The sequence below is a fragment of the Monodelphis domestica genome, chromosome 6 (genome assembly GCF_027887165.1).
Source record: "Monodelphis domestica isolate mMonDom1 chromosome 6, mMonDom1.pri, whole genome shotgun sequence".
Lineage (NCBI taxonomy): Eukaryota > Metazoa > Chordata > Mammalia > Didelphimorphia > Didelphidae > Monodelphis > Monodelphis domestica.
Genome location: NC_077232.1, coordinates 20,210,003 through 20,231,706, shown reverse-complemented (window position 1 = coordinate 20,231,706; position 21,704 = coordinate 20,210,003). Strand labels below are relative to the sequence as shown.

The 21,704-nt window shown below is 56.9% G+C and overlaps 1 protein-coding gene across 7 annotated transcripts; it reads right to left on the bottom strand.

Moving 5' to 3' along the window:
- Positions 1-1,204: 1,204 nt before the first annotated feature.
- TNKS1BP1 (tankyrase 1 binding protein 1) lies at positions 1,205-21,138 on the bottom strand. Of its 7 annotated transcripts, none has more exons than XM_016423535.2 (12): positions 20,997-21,138; positions 18,152-18,280; positions 16,088-16,784; positions 14,170-14,230; positions 11,660-12,919; positions 8,141-10,152; positions 3,962-4,301; positions 3,251-3,398; positions 2,687-2,823; positions 2,288-2,445; positions 1,843-1,918; positions 1,205-1,541 (listed from the first exon to the last, which is right to left on the bottom strand). In XM_016423535.2, the coding sequence occupies exons 2-11, from the start codon at positions 18,243-18,245 to the stop codon at positions 1,858-1,860; spliced, it is 4,968 nt and encodes a 1,655-aa protein (XP_016279021.2). In that variant the 5' UTR covers positions 18,246-18,280; positions 20,997-21,138; the 3' UTR covers positions 1,205-1,541; positions 1,843-1,857. The 7 variants fall into 7 exon arrangements, with proteins under 7 accessions (XP_016279021.2, XP_016279020.2, XP_016279026.2 ...); XM_016423534.2 differs by having other exon boundaries at positions 18,152-18,260; positions 20,997-21,137; XM_016423540.2 differs by having other exon boundaries at positions 18,152-18,225; positions 20,997-21,128.
- Between the last annotated feature and the right edge of the window lie 566 nt (positions 21,139-21,704).

Below are 21,704 nucleotides of genomic sequence, written 5' to 3'. Positions count from 1 at the left end.
CCAAGAGGGACCTCTCCGGAATCAGCATTGAGATCTTTGTAAGCTCTAGTCCATTTGCAAAAAGAAAAAGAATCAAAGGCCCCAGCCTCATCTTAGTGATCAAGACCACAAGCAAGTCCTAAGCCTGGGGCTCAGCTGTGAGAAAGGGATAGAATGAAGGGATCCCCAGGCTCAGATTCTCCTTCATGTTCACAGCCCAGCCCAAAGCCCCGGGGAGCTCGAGAAGGCAGAGGGGTTCCCTCTCCCTCCCCAGGCTGCCCTTTCCTCCTGGCCACACTTCCCGAGCTGGACAATGCTACGCAGCACTTCGGTGCCAGCAGTCCCCAGCTAAGGGAGCTGCCCCGGCTCCGTCTGTCCCACTAATGAGGCCTGTTTCCCTTGGGCTTGTGCCAGTGCTGGTGGGCAGGAGAGGAGCAGGGGGAGCCAGCTTGTGCCAAGCACTCACTTCAGCAGCCCTGCCTGGGGTAGGCCAGACGCTGTTCTCCCTGCCACCAAGGGGCCCCGTAAACATTAGCCTTCTCTTCGGTGGCAGGCCCTGCGTGAGTGCCAAGGACACAAAGGAAGAGCCCATAAGCTGGGCTTGTTCGCTGCCTGTAAATGGGGGGGGGGTGTCAGGTAGGGGCTGGCTCGACAGCCTCCAAGGTCCCGTTCGGCCCCACGGCCCTCCCCTCTGAGGTCCCAAGAGAATAAAGGCTCCTCTCTGTGACCTGGGACATCCGCTGCATCCCTTACTTCCTGTGTGACCTCAGGTGAGTCATTTCTGTGAGGGGCTGGGCTGAGGACCAGAGACCTCAAAGGCCGCTGCCCCAAGGGGATGATGAGAGCCCAGAGGAGCCGGCCAATGAGGTCCTTGCTGGGTCAGGAGGCTGAGCTGAGAGGAAGCTCCAAGGGGGCCAGTGTCTGAGGTAGGGAAGGAAAGCTGCATCCTCATCAGGAGCAGGAAGGGCCCTTCCGAGGGACTGAGAGCCACCTCATCCAGGCTGCAGATTAGCAGACTGAGGCTTCTGAGTCAGAGCCAATGCCGTTCGCACCAGCCCCTGGCCCACCCCAGAGGTCAGAACTGCCCAGACCCTGTTGGGGATCGCAGTTGGGTGCTAGAGCAGGCTGGACGGTCCCTTCCCTCTCTGGGCTCAGAGCTCTGCAGCCCTCAGCTCGCTCACCAGCTCCCCAAGGCCGGCCGAACAAGGGATGACCAAGCCTCGCCTAATCACCAATCCCCAGAAAGCTTTATTGTTAAGTGACAGAATGTCCTTGGTGTCCACAGGCTCCGGGGCAGGGAGGGGGCGGCCACCGCCCGGTACAAAAAATGGAGGCTTTTATCAAAAACGTTATAAAGTGGTATCAAAAAAAAAACCCGGGGGGAGGGGGGACGGGCCAACACCGACCGCTCTAATGACTGCATCCCAGGGGGGTCCAAAGTGCATAAATGTGCCGAGGGCAGGGGAGGAGGCCAGAGTGGGCGGCCGGCAGGACTCCAGCCCTCTTCCCTGATCCAGGGCCTCCCAGGGTTGGGGCTGCTTCGGAGGATTGGCAGGAACCACCTGGGAGGGAAGGAGGAAGAGGTTTTACTGAGTGCTGGGGGCAGGAGCTCCCCCACACTGGCCCTCCAAGTCTCATGTCTCTGAGCCCCCGGTCACCCCAGGGCCCAGGGCCTGCTGCTGTGGGGACACTACTACTAATGGTCATCCGAGGAGCCATGGAGGCCACAGGGGGCCTGGTGAGGAGTGGCCTTTGCCCTTCATTGGGCGGGGCCACCAGCCTGTGCCCCCCCCCATATCCCAAAGGGCCCATGTGGAGGGGTGACTGCACTGATGAGGACATGCCCCAGGGACCCCCACTCACCTCCAAAGCGGTGCCTCAGACCCTCTTCTTTTTCAGCTTCAATGCTTGCAGCCAGGTTGGGGAGGAGCCTTCAGACCTGGGGAGGCACAGAGAGGGAACCCCTGGTGACCAGCGATAGACAGAGGGACTAGGTTTCTGCCGAAAATTCGTGGGGGCATCAGCTCAGAGAAATGGGGTAAAATGGGGGGGGGGATGCAGGTGGAGATAGCCCCAAGGGCAGAAAGGAAGAGGGGTGCCCAAGGAAGGATTGCTGGCAGACATGGGCTCAGGGGCCACATCCAGGAGAAGCCTGGCCTGGGAATCATTCACAGAATAAACAAACAGTAAGATATTGCCAAGGTCTCTCAGTGGCTTCCAGGGACCCTCACGGACAGTCTGGGCCCCGATTGGCTTCAGTTTGCCATTCCACCCCCACAGCCCGATAGGCGGGTGTCCTCCCACCTACCCTGAGGACTTCTCTGGCTTGGGAGGTAATGCGAGGGGCTTCCCGAGGCCGGGAACCTTGCAGGATTTGGAGCGCTGGACGGCAGACTCCTTCGGGGTGGACTTGCTCTCCACGGGCTCCCCCTCCTCGGCAGAGCGGTTTCGGGGACGCAGCTTAGCCTGGGTTCCAAAAGAACAAGTCATGGACAGAAAGGGGGCTGGGAGAGCGAGAGGAGCAGGAGGCAGCCTGGCACGGAAGCCAAGGCCAGCCTGGACACAGTGACCCTTCCATTCCCTCCACCAGGGCCCATGGCAGCTCCTACCCCAATGGGCAGCCGGAGTCAATGTCAGACTCCTGCAGCCCCAGAGCTGCCCCACACCCACCCCTCTCAAGCCGGGAGGCCTGGGCAGCCGGAGTTACCTTGAGAGCAGAGGGGCTCAGGCCGGGGAACAGGTTGACCTTCAGGCCCTTGGTGCCCAGGGACATGCGCGTGCGGCGACTCTGAGGCTCCTCGGCCACCTCCTCATCTGAAGATGGCACCCGAGAAGCCCGAGGCTCTGCAGGAAGAGGAATAGGCTGAGGCCGAGTGTTGGACGGAGGGATGGACGCCCCCTGCTCTGCCCTGGCTCAACCCTGAGGCACTAAGACCCATTCTGAGTGGGGGTCCCCCGTCTGTCCGCTTCCCACCCCAGGCCCCAGGTTAACTGGTTTCCCAGGTGGTGCAGTTCAATCGGAGGAGGCTGCAAGTGAGGCCCAAAGCCTTGGCCCTCACTGACTGGAGGTCGCAGGGGAGAGCTCGGCCTCTCTGGCTCTGCTCCCAGACCCAGCAAATGGGCCTAAGGTTTTCTGGTGACCTCTCATGCCTCCAGCTTCGCTATCTGTAAAACAGGGGCCCTGATCCCTACCCTCGCTGCCTTGTTTGGAGGAATGCACTGAGTGAACCTTAGTGTGAGTCTAATCAGCAGCCCCAATCCCATATCCCACCTGTGGAATCCTGGAAGAGCCAGGCATCACTGTCAGCCTCAGAGAGGCCCAGGGTGCCCCCGGGGCGGATGGCTGGAGCCCGGTGGCCACGCTTGCGGCCCAAATTGGCACGGCTCCGGTACATGGCACTGTCTAGAACTTCTGTGTCCTGGAAGCAGATGGGAGCACCTGAACCCACCACAGTCCCCCATATGACCCTTACTGGGTCCAGTCTCATGCCCTCCAGATTGGCCATTCCCAGGCCTGATGCTAGACAGTCACGACCAGTGACCTGCCCAGACCCCACGGTGGAGCCCTGAGGGAGACACTGACCACAAGTGGAAGGGTCCAACCCCCTGAACCTCTAGCATCTGGGGTAGGCCTGGGGGGCACTTAGGCTCTGGACCCACTGTGTGCCCGGGCCCTTCTGCCATGAAGGAGAATCAGAGATGCCCTTCAAGGTCCTTCCAGACTTCCTTCACTACCCTGAGAGCCAGCCCTGCACTCCACTCCACCCACAACCACTTCTTAGTCCTCAGATGGCTAGGACCCAGAGTAGTCCCGAGAAAGGCTTGGGGAGGCCTTCAAGGGGCACTGTGGCAGCAGGCACCGGACAGTGGTCTGTGGACTTGAATTTCTCAGTGGGATAACTTGGGAGAATTATTCAGGGGACCCTGGCCACGGAGCCCACCCTAATGTCCCCCCCCAACCTACAGCTCTGCCCCCACTGACCTCCATGAAGGAGAAGTCCTCAGATGGTGGGCCAGGGAGCAGTCTGGGGGCTGCAGGGCCATCCCTTCGGGGAGCCCAGCTACCGTCTATCTCCTCTGCGCGGCTGGCCTCGCCATCAGGCTGGGGCCGGCAAGAAGGAAGAGAGGCCCCTCCGAGCTCTGGCCCCCGCTCCCCAGCACCATCCGCCATCGTCTCTTCTTCTTCCTCTTCTGACTGGGCCCTGGGGCCCAAGGCCATCCTCTCTCTGCCAGAGGCCACTCTGAGCCCGCTGCCACCCGACACATCCTGTGGTGGGCCCTGAGAGCCAGAGGGTGGAGATCGGGCAAGGTACCCGCCAGAGCTGTGGGGAAAGGGGTTAGGAGACGCATAAGGCCCAGCCCCAGGAGGCCAGATCCAACACCCTAAGCCAGTACCTCCTCTTTCTCCCAAGTCCTCCCAAGGCACAATGAGACACAGGAGCAGCCATAAAGACAAAGAACAGTGGGTTGGGGCTGGATTCAAATCCTGCCTCCAACAATGACCACTGATTAGTCTTAAGAAAGTCATTTTGGAGGTGGCATCCTCTTCTATCCCAGGAAGGGCCTGCTCTCTGCCCTGCCCTGGATGGAGATACCATAAAGTGCAAGAGAAGGGGAGCTCTGGAGGGTCACCTCCTTAAGGGCCTGGGCCCTGGCCCCTATTTCGGTCTGGAACAGAACCAGTTCAGCAGCTAGAGGCCTGGGTTCAAATGCCACATGCCACTTACAACCTGAAGGGCACTGGGCCTCCACTCGGCCTCTCCAGGGCTCAGTTCCTCTGGGAGAAGCTATCGACAGTGAGCAGGGAAGCCAGGAAAGGGGAAGTCCCTGCCTTCAAAAAGGCAGAACAAAAGGGGTGGCAGGGAGTATTGGAGGGCCTGAAGGAGGGTCCAGGGGCCCACTAGGGGATGAGGCAGAGGCCACCGACTGCCTAGGGCCCTGCTTCCTGTGCCCTATAGCCTCGGTGGGGGGCCTGGATGGTCAAGTGGGGGGCAGCCCGGAGTTCCAGCCCCAGATCAGGGATGGGTGTCTTGGGGACATCAGATGGATCCTGCCCTTCTCCCTCTGTGGCTGCTGGGAAAGCCCTGGCTCAGGGTTGTGGGAAGGGGCACGTAGCACAGTGGGAGCAGGGTGGCATCAAGCCTGAGCCGGGGAGAGCAGAGGCATGAGACGCCACAGAGAAGCTGAGAGCAGGGCCCAGGGCAGACGCAGAGCCACAGATAGACCCCAGGAAATAGCATGGGATGCTGAGCCCCAGGCCCTGAGGTCCTCTCCAGCACTCATCTCCACCGCCTTGGCTGTGGAAAGGAGCTGGACTGCCTGACCTGCTGGGGCCCGCTTCAGCTCAATATGAGGATGGAGCTGAGACCTGGTCCCACACTGGGCCATCTTCTGAGAGGCTCAAAGGAATGGGACTGCTGGACCAGAGACTGAGGCCCAACACACCAAGACAGGCCACCGGCACCAACCCAAATGGCCTGTTCTGGAGCTGGGACCCTGATGTGCTGGAGGATAGTGAAGTGGTCTGGCCACTGTGGGGAGAACGGCCCCCAAGCCGTTAGACCCAGTAACACTATGACCAGTTCTGTATCCCGAAGAGATCAAAGGAAAAGGACTGTGCAAAAGTATCTCTGACGGCACTTTTTGTGGTGGCAAAGAGCTGGAAGTCCAGGGGACGCCCAGGAATTAGGGAATGGAGACCCATCTGTGGCATATGATTGGGAAAATCAGAGATGGGGGGGGTGTCCCAAAAAACCCGGAGAGATCCATCTGAACTGGGGCCGAGTGAAGTGGCGGAACCAGAGCACTATGGGTGATCCACTGAGAAAGCCCAGCTCCTCAGACGGAGACTCTGATCCAACAGGTCCATCTCCCCCCATCCAGAGAGGATGGACAAACACTCACTGCAGTGTCACTTTTCTCCCTCTATTTTTCTTGCAGCATGGCTAATGTGGAAATGTTTTGCACGACTTTATACATTTAAATGACAGAATGCTCACCTTCTCAATGGGGGAAGGGGGCACTGCAGGGAGAGAATTTCAGGCTCAAATTTTTAAAATAAATATTTATAATTAAAAAGCCCCAACTCGCTGGGTGAGCCAGGACAAGTTAATCCTCTTCTCTGCCAAGTGCGTTATGAGGGGAGCCGTCCCGAGCCAGTCCTGAGTGTTTTACCTCTGACATTCTATTCTAGGCTCCCTCCTGGTAGAGCCCCCAACAGCCAATGAATCAAAGCTTCCCGTGTAAACACTCTAATGAGGAGCAGCACGGAAATGACCAACAACATACAGATGTCTAGGAAGCAAACGGAGGGCGGGCTGAGAGGAAGGAGGAAAAGCAGGAGGGCAGGGGAAGGGGAGAATGCTCTGATGGGGGAAACGAGGACAGAGCCTGGCTTCAGGAGAATCAGCACTGGGTGCGAGCACTGCTCAGTGGGCTGGAGCCCCTGGATGCTGGTGCGTGGAGGGAAGCAAAGTCTAAGAGGGGCTGAGAGCCAAGTGTGAGCTTTAACTAGAAATGGAGCCCCTGGAGCCCTAGACCTGAGGTCAGGGTGATCACTTTGGGGCAAGAGGCCGAGAGCACCTTAGGGTGACTCTGAGACCTGCTGTGGCTCAAGGCAGGCCAACAAAGAGGAGGAACACTTGGAAGAGGCCCCCTCACACCCTGGAGGCCTGACCAGGACCGCAGAGAGCTGCCTCCCCTGCTCCGGCCCCCTCAGGCCAGCATCTTCCCCACAGGACTGTCCCTGCCCCAGGAGCACTTTAGCTCTCCCAGGCCCTGTGGGGGTGTGTCCCACAGAGATACCTGAGAGACTCTGGGAAAGAGACCCTCCCCTATCTATCCACCTTGTCTAGCCCTCCTTCCTGCCATCCGTCTGCCCACCCTCGGACATCTGCAGTTGCCCACAGCTCCCTGCGGGCCAGTGCAGAGCCTCAGCAGGGCCTCCAGAGGGGGTGGGGGGGTGTATCTTGTCCAGGAGAAGACCTCAGCCCCAGCAGTCTCGCACAGGACTCCAGCCCTGGCAAACACCCCCCAGGAGCCTGGCTCCTTGCAGGCAGCAAAGACATCCCTGAGGGCTGGGAAACACTGCCCAGAATGAGCGAATAGGAGACAGAAATAAGCAAGACTGGCGCAGGAGCACTGGAGGGAGACAGAGAAGAACTGGGTCCAATCCTGGCTCCAGTAGTCACTTTCTGGGCCTCAGTGTCCTCATCTGTTAAATGGAAGTGCTCTCTAAGGTTCCTTCCAGCACTCTGGGAGACTTCGTGCTAGTAAGTGTGCGGAGTCCATTAGGAATGGAGGAAGTCAAGAAATCAGTAGAGAAAGACCTCAGAGTAGCAGCCCAACTCCAGCCTCCTCTCCAATTTCAACAGAAGGCAACCAGACCAGAAAGTCCCTATTCTACAGTGATGGAAACTGAGACACAGAGAACAAAAGTGACTGTGGGAAGATCACACAGCCACTGTGACAGAGCCAAAGTGGGCATAGAATGTGCCTCCCCTCAGGTGCCCCAGAATCATCCTAGTGAGTGGGGACAGTCTGCTCAGATAGGCCAGGCGTGTGCTATCAAGATGTGGGCCCCTGGGTATCCAGCCCCCCCCCCACCAGCTTCCTCCCAGCCCCCACTCTGGCCTTGCTCCCCCAGGATGAGGATGGGAGGCATCAAGTCTCGTCTCACAGAGATGAATGGCCACCGTGGCTAATGCTCTCTGTTCCCAGGGACTGGGGACAACTTAGGACACACACTGATGTCCTTCAGTCAAGTGGCTATGCCCCACCAGAAGAAATTCATGGCTGTGACCAGGCAGCTGCCCACCCAACTGTTCTACAATCTGATACTGGAGTTTTTTACAGAAAATTCTTCTGAAAAGTTTGATGAAGCCATTCTGAAGGACTAAATATTTAGAAGCAATATAAAAACATCTTCCTTATCTTAAAGGTGGCTGGGTGGTGGATCAAGTGTTGGGCCTTAAGCCTGCATTCCAATCAAATCAAATTCCATTCCAAACAAATCAATTAACCTATATATGCCTCAATTTTCTCATCTGCAAAATGGGGGGATGCAGTGGGGATAAAATGAGGTGGCATTGGTGAAGCATTCTTTGGTGTGAAGGCTTTCATGGCCCCATTGAGCTCTGGTGTGAGTGTGACAGAGCCTTACCTGGTCCCTGAGTTGGTGGATTCTGTCAAGTCCATCCCAATATCAGCCTCGCTCCCATCTGAGGGCTGGGAGTCACCACCATATTGGCTCTCAGGAATGCCAGGCTGGCTCACCTCTCCGACTCCTAGTTCCCGGGCTTCTGTGGGCTCTCTGGCCTCCAGGTCACCAGATAAACTGGGGCTTGTGAGATCTCCATCCTGAGGCCAATCCACCTGGCCGACTCCATGCTCTCGGGCTTCACTTGGACCTCCAAGATCCAAGCTACCTGAAAAGTCAGTGGCGTGGAGGCCCAGATTGTCTTGCCAGTCCATCTGTCCAACTCCACATTCTCGGGCCTCGCTGGAACCCCCAGACTCTAGGGGACTAGACAGATTCATGTTCCTCAATCCCAGATCATGGGTCCAGTCCATTTGTCCTACACCATGCTCTCTGGCCTCTCTGAGGCTGCCCCCTGTCCCCAGGTCTAGGTTTCTCAGCATGAGGTCAGATGTCCAGTCAGCTTGCCCTACTCCATGCTCCCTTGATGACAGAGGATCTCCAGGCTTCATATCATTGGGTGCATCTGTATTCCTTATCCCAAGATTGTGAATCCAGTTTGTCTGTCCTACACCACATTCTCTGGGCTCACTGGGCCCTGTTGACTCTAGGACCCTTGAGACATCTATATTTCTCAGACCAAGATCTGGGGTCCAGTCTTTCTGTCCTACTCCAAGTTCCCTAGATTCCCCAGGCTCTCCATTCCCTAAGTCACTGGGCATATTCATGTTTCTCAAACCCAAGTTAGAGGACCAGTCAGTCTGTCCAACCCCATGCTCTCGGCCCTCACTTGGTCCTTCTGATCCCACACAACCAGATACATCCAAGTTCCTGAGACCCAGATCATCAGTCCATTGTGTCTGTCCCATCATAATATTCCCAGGTGACACAAAGTTGGTGCTTCCCATATTTGAGCCACTAAGAATGCCCAGGCCTGAACAGTTGCCTCTATCAGTCCCAATGATACCAAATTGGTCACTCTTGTCTGTGCCTTCAATGCGGAAGTCGCTGGTCCAATCTCGTCTCCCTAGACTGAATTCCCTCTCTGTCTCACTCGTGTCTCCTTGGCCAAATTCACTAGGCCAGTCTTTTTTCCCAAATTCCCTGGATTGGCGGTTGACATCATTGCTCCTGTAAGTCTCAGCTTGGTCTTTCTTCCCAAATTCTCCCTGACAATTAGAGTCATTGCTCTTAGGCCAACTGCTCAAATCTCCTTCACCAAGCTCCTGATCCTGTGAATTGGGAGTATTAGGGCCATATAAGGTCTCTTGCTCTTTCTCCAATATCTCTTCCCTGTTAACCTCTCTAAGGCAAGAGCTGTCACTTTGATCTTTCTTCCCAAATTCTTTGTCCTGCTGCTCTGAGTGCTCCATACTGAACACACCACTCAGATCTCTCTCTCCAAAGGCTCTTTCTAGGCAATCTGCATCTCTCTGGCTGCCGCCGCCATATTCACTCATCCAGGTCCTCTTCTCAAATTGCCGGGCATGTAAATCGGCATCCTGGTTACTGTAAGTCCCAAGTGGATCTTTCTTCCCAAATTCCCAGTCTTGTAATTCAACAGCCTGGCTACTGTAAGTCCCAAGTGAGTCTCTCTTCTCAAATTCTCGGTCCTGTAAGTCAGCAGCGTGGCAACTGTAAGGTCCAAGTTGATCTGCCTTCCCAAACTCCTGGGCCATAATATCTCTTCCTAAGATATGCTCCTTGGTCTGGTCTCCATTCCTGGATTCAAACTCTTTCTCCATCCCTGGCTGGCTAATGCCATAAGTGTTGCTCCATTCCCGATGGCTTTGCGCTACTCTCGCATGGCCATCATCAATGCCCCAATCTCTCTCACTGGGGCCTGAGCCCCCAATGCCATAGCCCCTGGTGCTCTCTCTGGCCCAGGTTGAAGAGGAGCTGAAGGTGCTAGGGTGAGAGTCTACACCAATTCCAAATTCACTTTTCAGGTCTTTCTGGGACCATCCCAGGAGCCCCTGCAAAAGCAGAAAAAATACAATTAAAATGATGCTTAGAGGTAAGATTCAAGACATTCCCAGGGTACAGAGTGAAGCCATTTCACCCTCTCTTGGGTCACTCCTTGGAGATTTGACTGAACATCAATGAGAAAGAAACAAAGCTGGATAGCACCATCCAGGTTGGGGAAGGGAAGGGACTAGTTTATGGGAGAGGAGTAATCATATCACCAGGCCAAGGAGTCCATGGCCTGTAGCACCCTGATTGCTATGGAAACATCCCAGCAAGACCCCCCACCTCCCCAGACCCTTTCCCCATCAGCTCTTGGCAGAACCAAGCCCTCGACTTAGAAGAGTCTTTGTTCTGTTGGGTCACACTTACCCTCCCAGGTCTGCTGACCCGGGCCACCAGCCTTGGATCTGGAGAGCGAGCCCGGCCAGCCTCCTCCCACAGGGCCGCATTGGCCAGCAGGCGCTCCAGGATCGACAGGCTGCTCTGTTCCCCGCCATGGGCCATGCTCCCCACCCACCCTGGCAGCCCCACAGAGGAGGGGAAGTCCAGCTCCTTCTCCTGGACTCGTCTGACCACTTCTGACTGGCTCGGGCTGCGCAGCTGCAGCCAGCCCCTCCCAGAAACAAGTTGAGTCACCCAGATCCCGGGACAGACACACCTACTCACTTTAGGAGCCAGCCAGCCCTTAACCCCTTCTCCTCCTGCTGCTGCTGCCTGGGGCTACTGCTTAGGGACCCAGGGACTGGGTGCCCAGGACCTACACACTGCCTCCCCCAGGACCCACTCTGGGCTCGGCAAGCTGGCACAAACTTAACTGAAGAACTAAGCCGGGCAGAGGCTGAGAACTGGAAGGCACTCGGGAGACCTAGCCACTCTCTGGCTCTGTGACCTAGGGCCAATCCCATCCCCTCCCCCGGCCTGTTCTGCTTCAGAAAACAAGGCCTTTGGGTTTAATAATCCCCGAGTCTGCTCAAACACTCATGTTCCATGTTCTAAGCTTTCTACTGGCTCTGACATTCTATATTCTAAAAGGCCTCCCAGCTCTGAAATTCTGGGTTCTTAGAACTCTTCCAGCCCTGACATTCTACATGCCAAGGCCCTTCCAGTTCTCATATTCCAGGTCCTAATAAGGGCCTTCTGCCCCCAGCTCTGACCCTCTACGTGCTAAGGACCCACCGCCCAGCTCTGACATCTGAAGTCCTAAGGGCCCTCCCGGCACTAAGAGCCATTCCTTCAGCTGATACTCTCTGACATCCTATGTCCTAAGGGCTCTCTCAGCTCTGACACCCTAAGTTTTCAGGGCTCTCCCAATTCCAACCTTGCATGTTTTCAAGGTCTTCCCAGCATTCGGTGATCTGAGTTCTCTTCTCAATCTAACATTCTGGTTCTCCTTCTGTAGCCCCACACTGTCACACAAGTAGAATCTCAGCAAGCCCCGGTATCTAACCCCAACACCTAAGCCCCAAGACCAATCCCCTTCATGCCCGGTCCACCTGGGGCCCCATTAGCCCTCACCTCAGGGTTGGCACTGGGCATCTGAGTCTCACGTTGCTCAGGCATGGCTGCTTTCCGGACACCATTGGCACTAGGAGGTGGCGAGGCCAAGAGCTTGTCTAGCCAGCCAGAATCACTTTCGGGGGCCCTCATCTCGGGTGACATCCTCGGGAGATCCCCTCCCTCAGGCCTGGTGAGGTTGGTCTCTGCCTTTGCCAAATCTGGGGCATCTTCCTGGGAGGGTACAGCCTGCTCTGGGACAAGGGCTTCGGCAAACAAGATACAGGGCTGAGCGGGAGGAAGGGGGGGCTCCTGCTCCCGAACAGGCTCCAGGATGGGCAAGGCAGCCTCCTCCTCTGGAGTGGGAGGGAGGGGAGCCTCCAGGCCAGTCAGGGGTTCCTCAGGTCCTGCCACCTCTTCGGCTCGTAGCAGTGACAGTCTTGGTAAATCCTGGTCTTTGGGCTGGAGATCTGATGAAGGGTTGGAGGAAGCTGGATTTCTGTCATTTCCCTGTTGGTTCTGGAGGAGCCCCTGTTGAGTGTTCTGACTCTGAACCCTTGAGGCAGCCCTAATAGGCCTGGAGCTCTGAACTCCATCAGCCTCTTCCCCTTCTCCCTCAGAGAGACCCGAGTCATCTGCTTCAGTGATGGGTGAGGGTGGCGGAGAGTCCAGCCGCCACACTCCTAGACCTGAAGGCCGAGTGGGGAAGGTCCACTCAAAGGACTGTGACAAGCTCCAGTTGGATTCTGTTCCACTCCCAAAGGGCTGCTCCAAGCCGCCTGCTCCTCCCTGATCCTGAGGCAAGGCAGCCAGGGACCCCCCTAGTTTCCTCTGATCTTGACTGGGGGGCCGAAGCACACCTTCTGAGAAGCGGCGCTGCTCCAGGTGGGGGGCACGGAGGCCTAACTCTCTACCCTCCTCTCCCAAGTGCTTCAAAAACTGGCCCCCTGAAGGTGGAATCTGGGGAGAGATGACCTGGAGATGCTCTGGCCTGGGAGACCCTGGAGCCTCTGGGGTGGTGGTGGTGGTCTTCTCAGGGGAGGTGACTGAGCTAGGGGACCCAGAGGATTCCCCTGATGGGAAGGATGGACTGAATGGTTTCAGGGATTCAGGTAACTTCTCTGTGGAGGGGACTGGGCTCTGGGAGGTCGAGAGTCCCTCAGCAGAGGGGGCTGAGCTTGGGGACACTGGAGCCCTTGGAGGACTAGGGGGATCATGGGGCTCAGAACTGGCTGAGATTGGAGAAACAGTGTGGTGAGGATGGGGTGAAGGCTTGGAAACCTGCAAGAGAAAAGGTTGTCATTACCTATCTACTCACAGGGAATGGGGCAGGAGGAGAAGGCCCAAAGACCTCCAGGAGTTTCTCTCTACTCAAAGCCATTGCCCACCGTGCAGAGATGCCTAAAACACAGCCCCTACACAGTGATGAAGGAATCTGCCCACAATCTCAGCAGAAGATGCTGGTAGAAGGAGAAATATCCTGGGAGAAGATGCTGAAAATGAGGCTGTGAGCCCTCAGCCTGAAATGAAGAGCCAAGGAGGCCTTCCAGAGAGAAGGGGAGGTCCACTCCAGACTCTGGGATGAATTCCAGTTGGGCGTGATCCTACTCCCAAAGGGCATGAGGAGCAGGGGCTATGGAAAAGGCTAGCTCTGGACCATGGCCTATACTCCCCACTACTCTATGACCCTTATCTGTCAAATGAGGGGTTGGCCTAGATGGCCTCTAAGTCTAACAACCTGTAACCTCCCAGGGCCTCATTTTTCTCATGTTTCTCAACTGGAGACATTTGAAGATCTTTTCCAGTTCTGCAGCTGAGCCTAATATAAAACAGTAACTCCATCTATTCCACCTGAGAGAAAGCCAAGGAATCATTTCTAAAAGGCCCCCAGAAGCAGGGATTTCTTAGGCAAGGAGTAAAGTAGATGAACCAGAAAAGGGCAGAAAGACTCATGCCTCCATGGGCCCTTCTCCCTCCTAGCCACCTCCTGTCAGACTCAGCAAATCCCGACATCCCAGCAGCTCCACCCAGCTCAGGGCCATGAGTCAAAGTGTCAGGGAAGGGGAGGGAGGGATTGGAGGGGACAGAGGGAGGTACTCAGAGGGGATGGAGGGAAGGGATCCTCTCCTCTCCTCTCCACAGTCCTTCCCCTCCTGCCTCAGGGCCCCAGGTCTGCTGCTGCTTAGAAAGGGGAAGAGCTACCCTCCCTCTGAACTACAGAACCTGCCTAGGCATCTGGGAACAGGCCTTGGGCTACTCGGATGAGATTTCTCATCCCTGCTCTTTGACTCACTACCTTCAGGCTGTCCAAATGTGCAGAGAAGCCCTTCCTACCTCTGGGCCTCCAGAGTTTTCTCCTCTAGAAAGCAAGTGGCTGGCCTGGATGGGCTCAAAGGCCCCCTGAAAGCTCAAAGGTTCCCCGTACTGAAGTCCTTTCTGCCTTCACCCTAAAGTCTGACACCGTCTGTTTTGGGCTCCCTCCCAAAGGCTGACCTGCTAGGCCTTTATTCTAGGGCAAGGAAATGACTTACTGCATAGAGTAACGTGGTGCTTGCCAGGTCTCCATTGGATGTCGGGTCAGAGGAGAAGAGTCTGTGGGAGGTGGAGAGAGGGGAGATCGTTGGCATTCTGCCCCAGAATGGGGAAAAGAGAAGCCTCTCTAGGGAGAGAGCTGAGCCCACAAACCCACTGGATGGGTTGGTCCAGTTCCCCAGCAACCAATGCCACATGTGCTGCAGAGGACAGAGGCTTCTTCCTGTGCTCTCTCTATCCCCAATATTCAAGGTAAAATCCACTGAGAAGAGTCCAGGGCTCTTCCTGCCTTCTATCCCACATGGATTGAAACTCCCCCCCCCTAAAGGAGATGGACACAGCTGATTCCTGCTCTAAACCTTCTTTTTAGTAAGGACTACAGCCTGAGAGGGAAGTCAAGGCCCATTCTAGCATCTGCTCAGGCATGGCAGTCACATCTGATTCTCTGTGACCTGTTTGAGGAAATTCTTGGCAAAGATAATGGTTTGCCATTTCCTTCTTCAGCTCATTTTACAAATAAGGAAACTGAGGCATGCAAGATTAAGTGACTTGTCCAGGGTTGCATAGCCAGTGTCTGAGGCCAAATCTGAGTTTCCTAACTCTAGGCCTTCTGCTCTATCTACTGTGCCACCTTGTGTGTTCCTTCTCTCTTTTATAAAATGGGGATTAATCATGAATACTCAAACACCTGGCCTCACAGAGTGATTGGTAGGTGCTTCAGGTGCCATGCAAACACATTAAGGAGCAAATGTCCATGAATGTGACCTCAGGGCCTGGCCCTGGCACAGGATTGGGAAGGGTTAACTTCACTGCCACCCCCACACACCCAGCCAGGTGAGGGAAATGCCAGGTTGGCCAGGCAGGTGCCTCCTCCTTCCGGGCCTGGCTTAGCTACACACTCTCAGCCCCACCTTGCATCTGGGGCAGGGCCTGACGGAGGCTAGCCTGGGGCCCGAAAGGGCGGGTTTTGCCACCGGCTGGCTCCCCATGCCCGAAGAGGGGCCTCTGAGTCAGAGCTACACCCTCTCCTCAGCTCAGCCAGGATCCCCAGGCTTGTGCCCACCCCTCCCTCTCCCTCAGAGAGGGCCCACCATGCACCACAAGCCCCAGCCTCAATGGACAGGCAGGGCTGGGGGCCCCCAACCCCAACAGGCAGGTAAGGGGGCCCGGGGCCTGTCGCCCTGCACACAACGGCTGCGTTCCTAAAAAGAAGACAGTAAGTACATTTTTTATAAACAGAATCACGATTTAGACACACTGGGGTGGGGGGCAGGAATCTGCTATTTAAAGAAACCATATGGTGAATCCATCTGTAAAATAAATCATCGATCCCCAATTTGTTATGTAAATGTGGGTTCTTCTCTCATTCTTGCCTCATGGGGAGACATCCTACTGCTGCCACCTCAGCCCTGTGAGTCCTTGACCAAGTCCCCTGACAGCCTGAAGTCTCCCAGGACACAAATGGCCTCGTCACAGGAGGAAAAGCTGGCAGGGCTTAAAGGTCTCCATGTCCACCCCTTTGTCTGACTGATGGAGCCCAGGGTGGAACGCTCTGTCCAGGCCACACAGCCTCAGGCAGCCAGAATCCCAAGCCAGGGCCTCTGACTCTGGAACCTTTCCCTCTGATCTCAGAGAAGGGCCTTCCTGCTGAGGCTGAATGCTGGCCTAGTGGGATCAGAGGTTCTGCCCTGTCCTCCCTTCACTGGGGAGCTGAAAGGACGGGACAAGGACCACCTGCTTATTTCCTCTGCAGAGTGAGGGGTTGGCCCGAAAGGGCCTTCGAGGTTCCCTTCGGCCCTGGAGCCCATCCCCTGAAGGGTGGTGAGCCCCAGGAGCCCCTAGGCCCCGCCTGAGGACAAGTCAAAGGCCAGAGAGGAGAAGCCCACCCCCTCACCATCTCCTTCCATCCATTCTCACCTCTCTTCGGGAATCCTGCTAGATGCTTCAGGCTGGGCATCTTGGGGCTGGGCTGAGCACTGCCCCACTGAATTCCGGCCTCCTTCATCCTGCCCCTCCTTGGGTTGTGCCTGTTCTTCCTGAGACAGGGCTTTGGAAGTGCTCCGTGATGACACCTCCTCATCCCCAGGACCCTGCACCAGGCCATAAACCCTTGGACCGTAGTGGGAGGTGCCATCATGGCTGAAGGTGAGGCGGGAGCCCCAGAGGCGGTCAGGGCTGGAGGGGTCCTCTTTTCGGGGCTGCTCCATCTTGGCCAAAATCTCCTCCACAGTGCTGGTAGAGAATCGATCAGACAATGGTCGGAAAGGAGCAGGAGCCTTTCGGACCCCAGCTGGGGCCGGGCACCGGGCTGGAGGGGTAGCCAGGGACCCTTCTTCCTTGCTGGTCTCCCGAGGGCTAGCTGCCTCTGGTGGTGCAGATGGTGCCTCTGGGGCTGGCCGAGGAGAGAAGGCCAAGGGGCGCTTGCTGCCACCATAGGGCTGGGGCCCTGCCAGCATGTTCATTTTCCTGGCAGAAGGCAGTTCAGCTAAGGGACCCCTGGGGGGTCTGGGCCCCAGAGGCACCAGCAGACTGGGTTTGGCTGGCAGAGCTGGCTTGGCAGGCAGTGTCCGGGGCTCAGGTTTGGGCTTGACTGGGGGTTTGGCCCGTAAGTCCCCTACAAAGAAGCGGGGAGGGGGAAGATGTGAAGAGAGATGAAGAAAAGTACACTGCGGATTCCCAAGTCAATTAAAATAACACAAATGAGATGACAATATAATAGTGAAACATTCTTAGGCCCACAGGCCTGGAAGGGACCTCCCTCAGAGGCCATCTCCCCTTTGCCCAGTGCTCTACAGACAGGCTCTCAATATGTTCTCTGCTTCCCTTCTTAGCTTCTCTTATTTCTTCTAGGCTCAACTGAACCTGATTTGGGCAGAAAGATTCTCCTGGCCCCCAGGTCACTACGGTTCTCAGTCTGCCTTCCATTTCCAGAGAGATCTCATAGACAGTCAGGCATTTATGAGTCTCTACCATTAAATGTAGGGTCCAAAAAGCAAGGGATCTTATTTTTGCCTTTTCTTGTTATTCCCAGAGGGCCTGCCATATACAAAATGTTTGGTGACTGCCCCTGAGTCTCGAGATATTCTGTCAAATATATACTGGAGCTAAGTGGAGCAAAAGAGAAAGTGCTGGGCCTAGAGTTGCAACGATCTGAATACAAATCTGGCCTCAGTTACTTCCTAGGTAAGGCACTTAACTGCTGTCTCGTCTTCTATAAAATGGGGATCATAATAGCCACTACCTTGCAGTGTTGTTATGAAGACCAAATGAGATAATTACTCTACAGCACTTAGCAAAGTAGCACATTGTAGGTACTAAATAAATGTTACCTGTTATTCTATTTTTACAGATGAGGAAACTGGGGCTCAAAGAGGCTGCCTAAATAAATTGTCCATGGCCACACAGCTATTAAGTTCCAGCAAATGGAGGTCTTCTGAACTTCCAGGCCAGGATTCTTTCTATTCTAACATAGCCTCTTTATCCAATCCCAATCTAGTAGCCCCAAATCCTCTTCCAAGGTGCTCTCCCTGAGAAAAGGTGATGCTCTGCCTTCAGTTATCCCCTCAAGGTTCATTCTAGACTGGCTCCCCATCCCTGGCCATCCAGTGACCTGAGGGACCTCCTAAGACCAGGGGCCTAAGCCAAGCAGGTAAGGCCACCCCAAATCCTTCCCAGGGTTTTTCTCCACTCCTGCTTCCCAATGGCATGATTCACCCTGAGTCACCTGTACATTCCTAAGGTGGTGCCCTCTCTGATAGCAAATCCGGCACTCCAGGAGCTTCTTACTGAGGAATAGTGACTAGATGCACTCTCAGATTCCTCCCAGGCCTAAAGTTCTACCACATTTCCTGTGGCGTTCCCCTCCCCGCTTCCCGCTTCCCTCTTCCCCCCAGTTTTCCCATCATGGGCTCCCAGGCTCATTCCTGGGAGAACAGTGTCTCCCTCCCCAGGCACCCAGCTCCACCCTGCTCCCATCTGTACCTGGCTCCAGGCCAGCAGGCAGCAGCTCCTCCTCCATCTCTTGGGGGGGCTGGGAAGCCATGGGTGCGCTTTCCCTGAGAGTGGATAAATTCATCACATGCAGCAGACCCTACAGAAGAAGGAAAGAGTCTAGGAGAAAGGGAGAGAGAGCAGACAGCCAGGATTAGGGGCCAGGAGAGGCTGAGCCTGGCCAAGGGAAGTACATACTAGAAAAGTGGGAGGGAGAAGGGAAGAGGGTGGAGAGCTAAGCAAGGGGAACTCTAGTAAAAGGGGGGAAAAGTTGAAGGAAAAAGAGAGGGGCACCCAGCAGCCAGCCCAGCCCCGGGAACAACTCCCCAGTCCTCTTGTCACCCAAGAATCTAGGGAACAGCCCAGTCTCCTGAACCAGGACCCCACTTACCTTTCCCACGGTCCGGCTATCCCTCCCCCACCCCACAATGGGGGTGCCCACTTCCCAACGGAGGGCACCAGGCTGGGCAGGACACTTAGGCCTCAGAGGTTAAGCGCTCCCGTGAATCACTTCACCTCATGGGGGACGGGAAAAACCCGCTCCACGCCAACCTGCAGTTGCTCCGCCCCGGGTGCCCCAGCTCCTTCCTAGTCTCCCTCCTTCGGCTGGGAGTGGTTCCCATCCCCTGGCTCCCTCCTCTTTTGCCTCCCCAGCCCTCCCTCTAGAGCCTCTGTCAGAGCTGCCTCCATCCAAACACGGAAAAACAGGGAATAAAAAGTAAACATCTGGAATACATTTTTTCTTTTCTTTTTTTTTAAATTTCTCAATCGCTTTGGCGTCGGGCTGGAATTTGATGAGGTAAAGCCAGGGCCTGTGCCTGTTGCTATAGCAATGGCCTCCCACTGGATTTCCAGCTCTTCGCCAAGAAGAAGTCCCTGCGCCCATAGAGAACAGGGTAAGGGCTTGAGAAGCTGGGTTTTCCCAAGATCCCCAGTGCCCAGATGCTGCCCCATCACAAAGACAGGGCCAGGCCTCCAGGTGGTTAGGGAAGGATGGGGGAAGAGGAAAGTCCACATGGCCAAGCTGCTCCACCACTGAAAGAAGCCAAGGCCTCAAGAGCTCTCACCAGCAGCACTGGACAACCTTCCCTCCCCACCCCAGGGATAACTGTTCTGGGCATTCAGCTCCTGCTGAGGACAGCTCTTACTTAACTCAGACAGGCCCCAGACCGACCTGCCCTCAGCCTCAGGTGCCAGCATTCCTGGCCCTCTCTATTACCTCCCACACTTCACCTTCTAAGACGGGCTCAGCCTCTCCCATGCTGGTCTCCTATTTCCCACCCTCTAACCTTCCTCCCCAGCTAGAGCCCCTCTTCCTCTCAGGTCAGTGTCTCCTTCCCACCCTCTCATTCAGTCTGGGTGGCAGAGATCTAACCACCCTCCATGGCACCCCCACCTCCAAGCAGGCTCTGGCCAAAAAAAAGAAAAAGAAAAAGAAAAAATATCACACTGAATGCTGAGGGCCCAGTTTCTGCAAAGCTGCCACCTCCCCCTCTTTTTCCTGCAAGAAGCAGGAAGGGAAGGAACTCAATGAAGTCAGGCAGCTAAACTAGGGGGAAAGCCCAAGGCTGCTGAGGGTAGAGGGGGGAGGTATGGCACTGTCTTGGAGCACCTTAACCCCAAAGGGGGCCAGTTACCAGGATGAGGGGCCTCTAGGGGTCTGCTTCCCCTAAAAGGATGGTCACTAACTACGGAGGAAGCAGAAGGCTCAAGGATCCTGGGGAACAAGGTGGGAAGGAAAGGAGTGCTACTGGGAGAAGGGGCCATCCCGGGGTTAAGGATAAGGCCCATCTAGGAGTCCGAGGGTCCAGAAGCCCAAAGGCGGCCAGAAAAAGGGGGACCCACCTGGACGGGCTAGGCCACGGCTGGCCTGGGAGACTAAGGGGGGCCGGCTCTAGCCTTCAGAGCCAGAACAAGGCCACTGCCCCAGGGGGACAAGGACTTCCTTCCTGTGGGTCTTTTCCGGGAGGTGGGGAGGAGGAGGAGGGAAGAGAGGATGGGGTCGCCTCGGTCTTTGTATCCCGGGTGCCCATCACCCAAGGCACCTCACACCTCAGTCAGGACCAATAAACGCAACTGAGTTGGGCAGAAGCCGGGAGAGGTCCGGACCGGTCCGGGGTGGGGTGAGGGAGCTGATCCTCCCCGGGGGCGCAAAGGGTCCAGGAGGGACAGATAGACAAAAAGGCCTAAGAGCTCCGGCTAGGGGAGCGCCGCGGAGCGGCCCGGGCGGGGAGCGGGGCTGCTAGGAGGAGGAGAGTAGACGGGTTGGCCGAGAAGATGCAGCCGCTCTGGAGTCTGCAGGGATGCTCGGAGCGAGCGAGCCAAGGGGCACGGCGGGAGCCTGAGGACTAACAGGATAGGGTGCGGGACTGCTTCCTGGGGGGTGGGGGACAGCATTGGGGGGAGGGGAGCCCGGGGGATGGGCTAGGGCGCGCAGGCAACGTCCATTCCGCGGTCCCCCGCCCGCCCCGGCGTCTCCATCCGCGGCTGCCACCGCCCCCAGCCCCCTCCCCTGCCTCCGCCCCGCCCCCGAGCCCCTTTCCTCAGCCCTCCCACTCTTTCTTCCCGGGTTTCTCTGGATCAGAGGCGCCTCGGCCTCGGCGGCACAGTGAGCGCGCGCCCTCCTGCTTTAGGGAGACCCGAGTGCCTTCACACACACCCGAGCTCCCGCTGCCCTCGAGGCTGCCCCGACCACGAGACCCCTCCACCCCATGGGAAACTTTGCACCAGTGCCACCCCACCCCACCCCCCGGCCCCATGCACCCCCCACGCCCCTCCCTCCCCCACGCGCGGGCCCCGCCCCCTCCTCCGCCGGGCCGCCCCCGCTCGAGCTCACCCCCACGCTCCTTGGGGCTCCGGCTCGCCTCAACTGCGCTGCCCGCGTCCCTGCTCTTGGCCCCGGCCCGGCCCCAGCCTCAGCCGCCGCCGCCGCCGCTGCCGTCACCGCGGGACAGACCCACAGAGTCCGGGAGAGGCCCCGCCCCCACCGGCCCCTCCCCCAGACCGTCATCATGCATATTCATGAGACGGACAACCCCCCCCCTCCCCGAAACGCCCCCAGGCGGAACGCGGCAGCGCAACTTTGCCGGGAGAGCGCGCGGGCTCCGCCCCCGCTGCCATTCTATATGAATATGCAAACGAGGGGCGCGTCTGGGGCCTAGGCCATAGGAAAGGCTTAAGATGGGGCGGGGACTACCGAGGGTACGGGCTAGAGCGTCTCCACCCCGCCCAAGCCGAGAGGTCCGACTACGCGCGGCACCATAGAGAGGAGCACTTGGCCCAGCCAGAGCGGCTTCCTGGGACGAGACCACTGGAGGGACTCAGAGAAGTCTGCACCGGGCAGAGCGCCCCCAGGGGACCTCGGACAGGCTGCCAGCTCCCAGGCCCACCCTATACTGCGAGGCCTGAGGACAAAGCCAGAAGCAACCTTGTGATTTGGAGGTGTTGAGCACCAGGACTCCCATTTTACAGATGAGGAAACAAGGCCCTTGGGGCTCAGGGAGGCGCAGAGAGGGCCCAACTGGAGAGAAGCAAGACCCCAAAC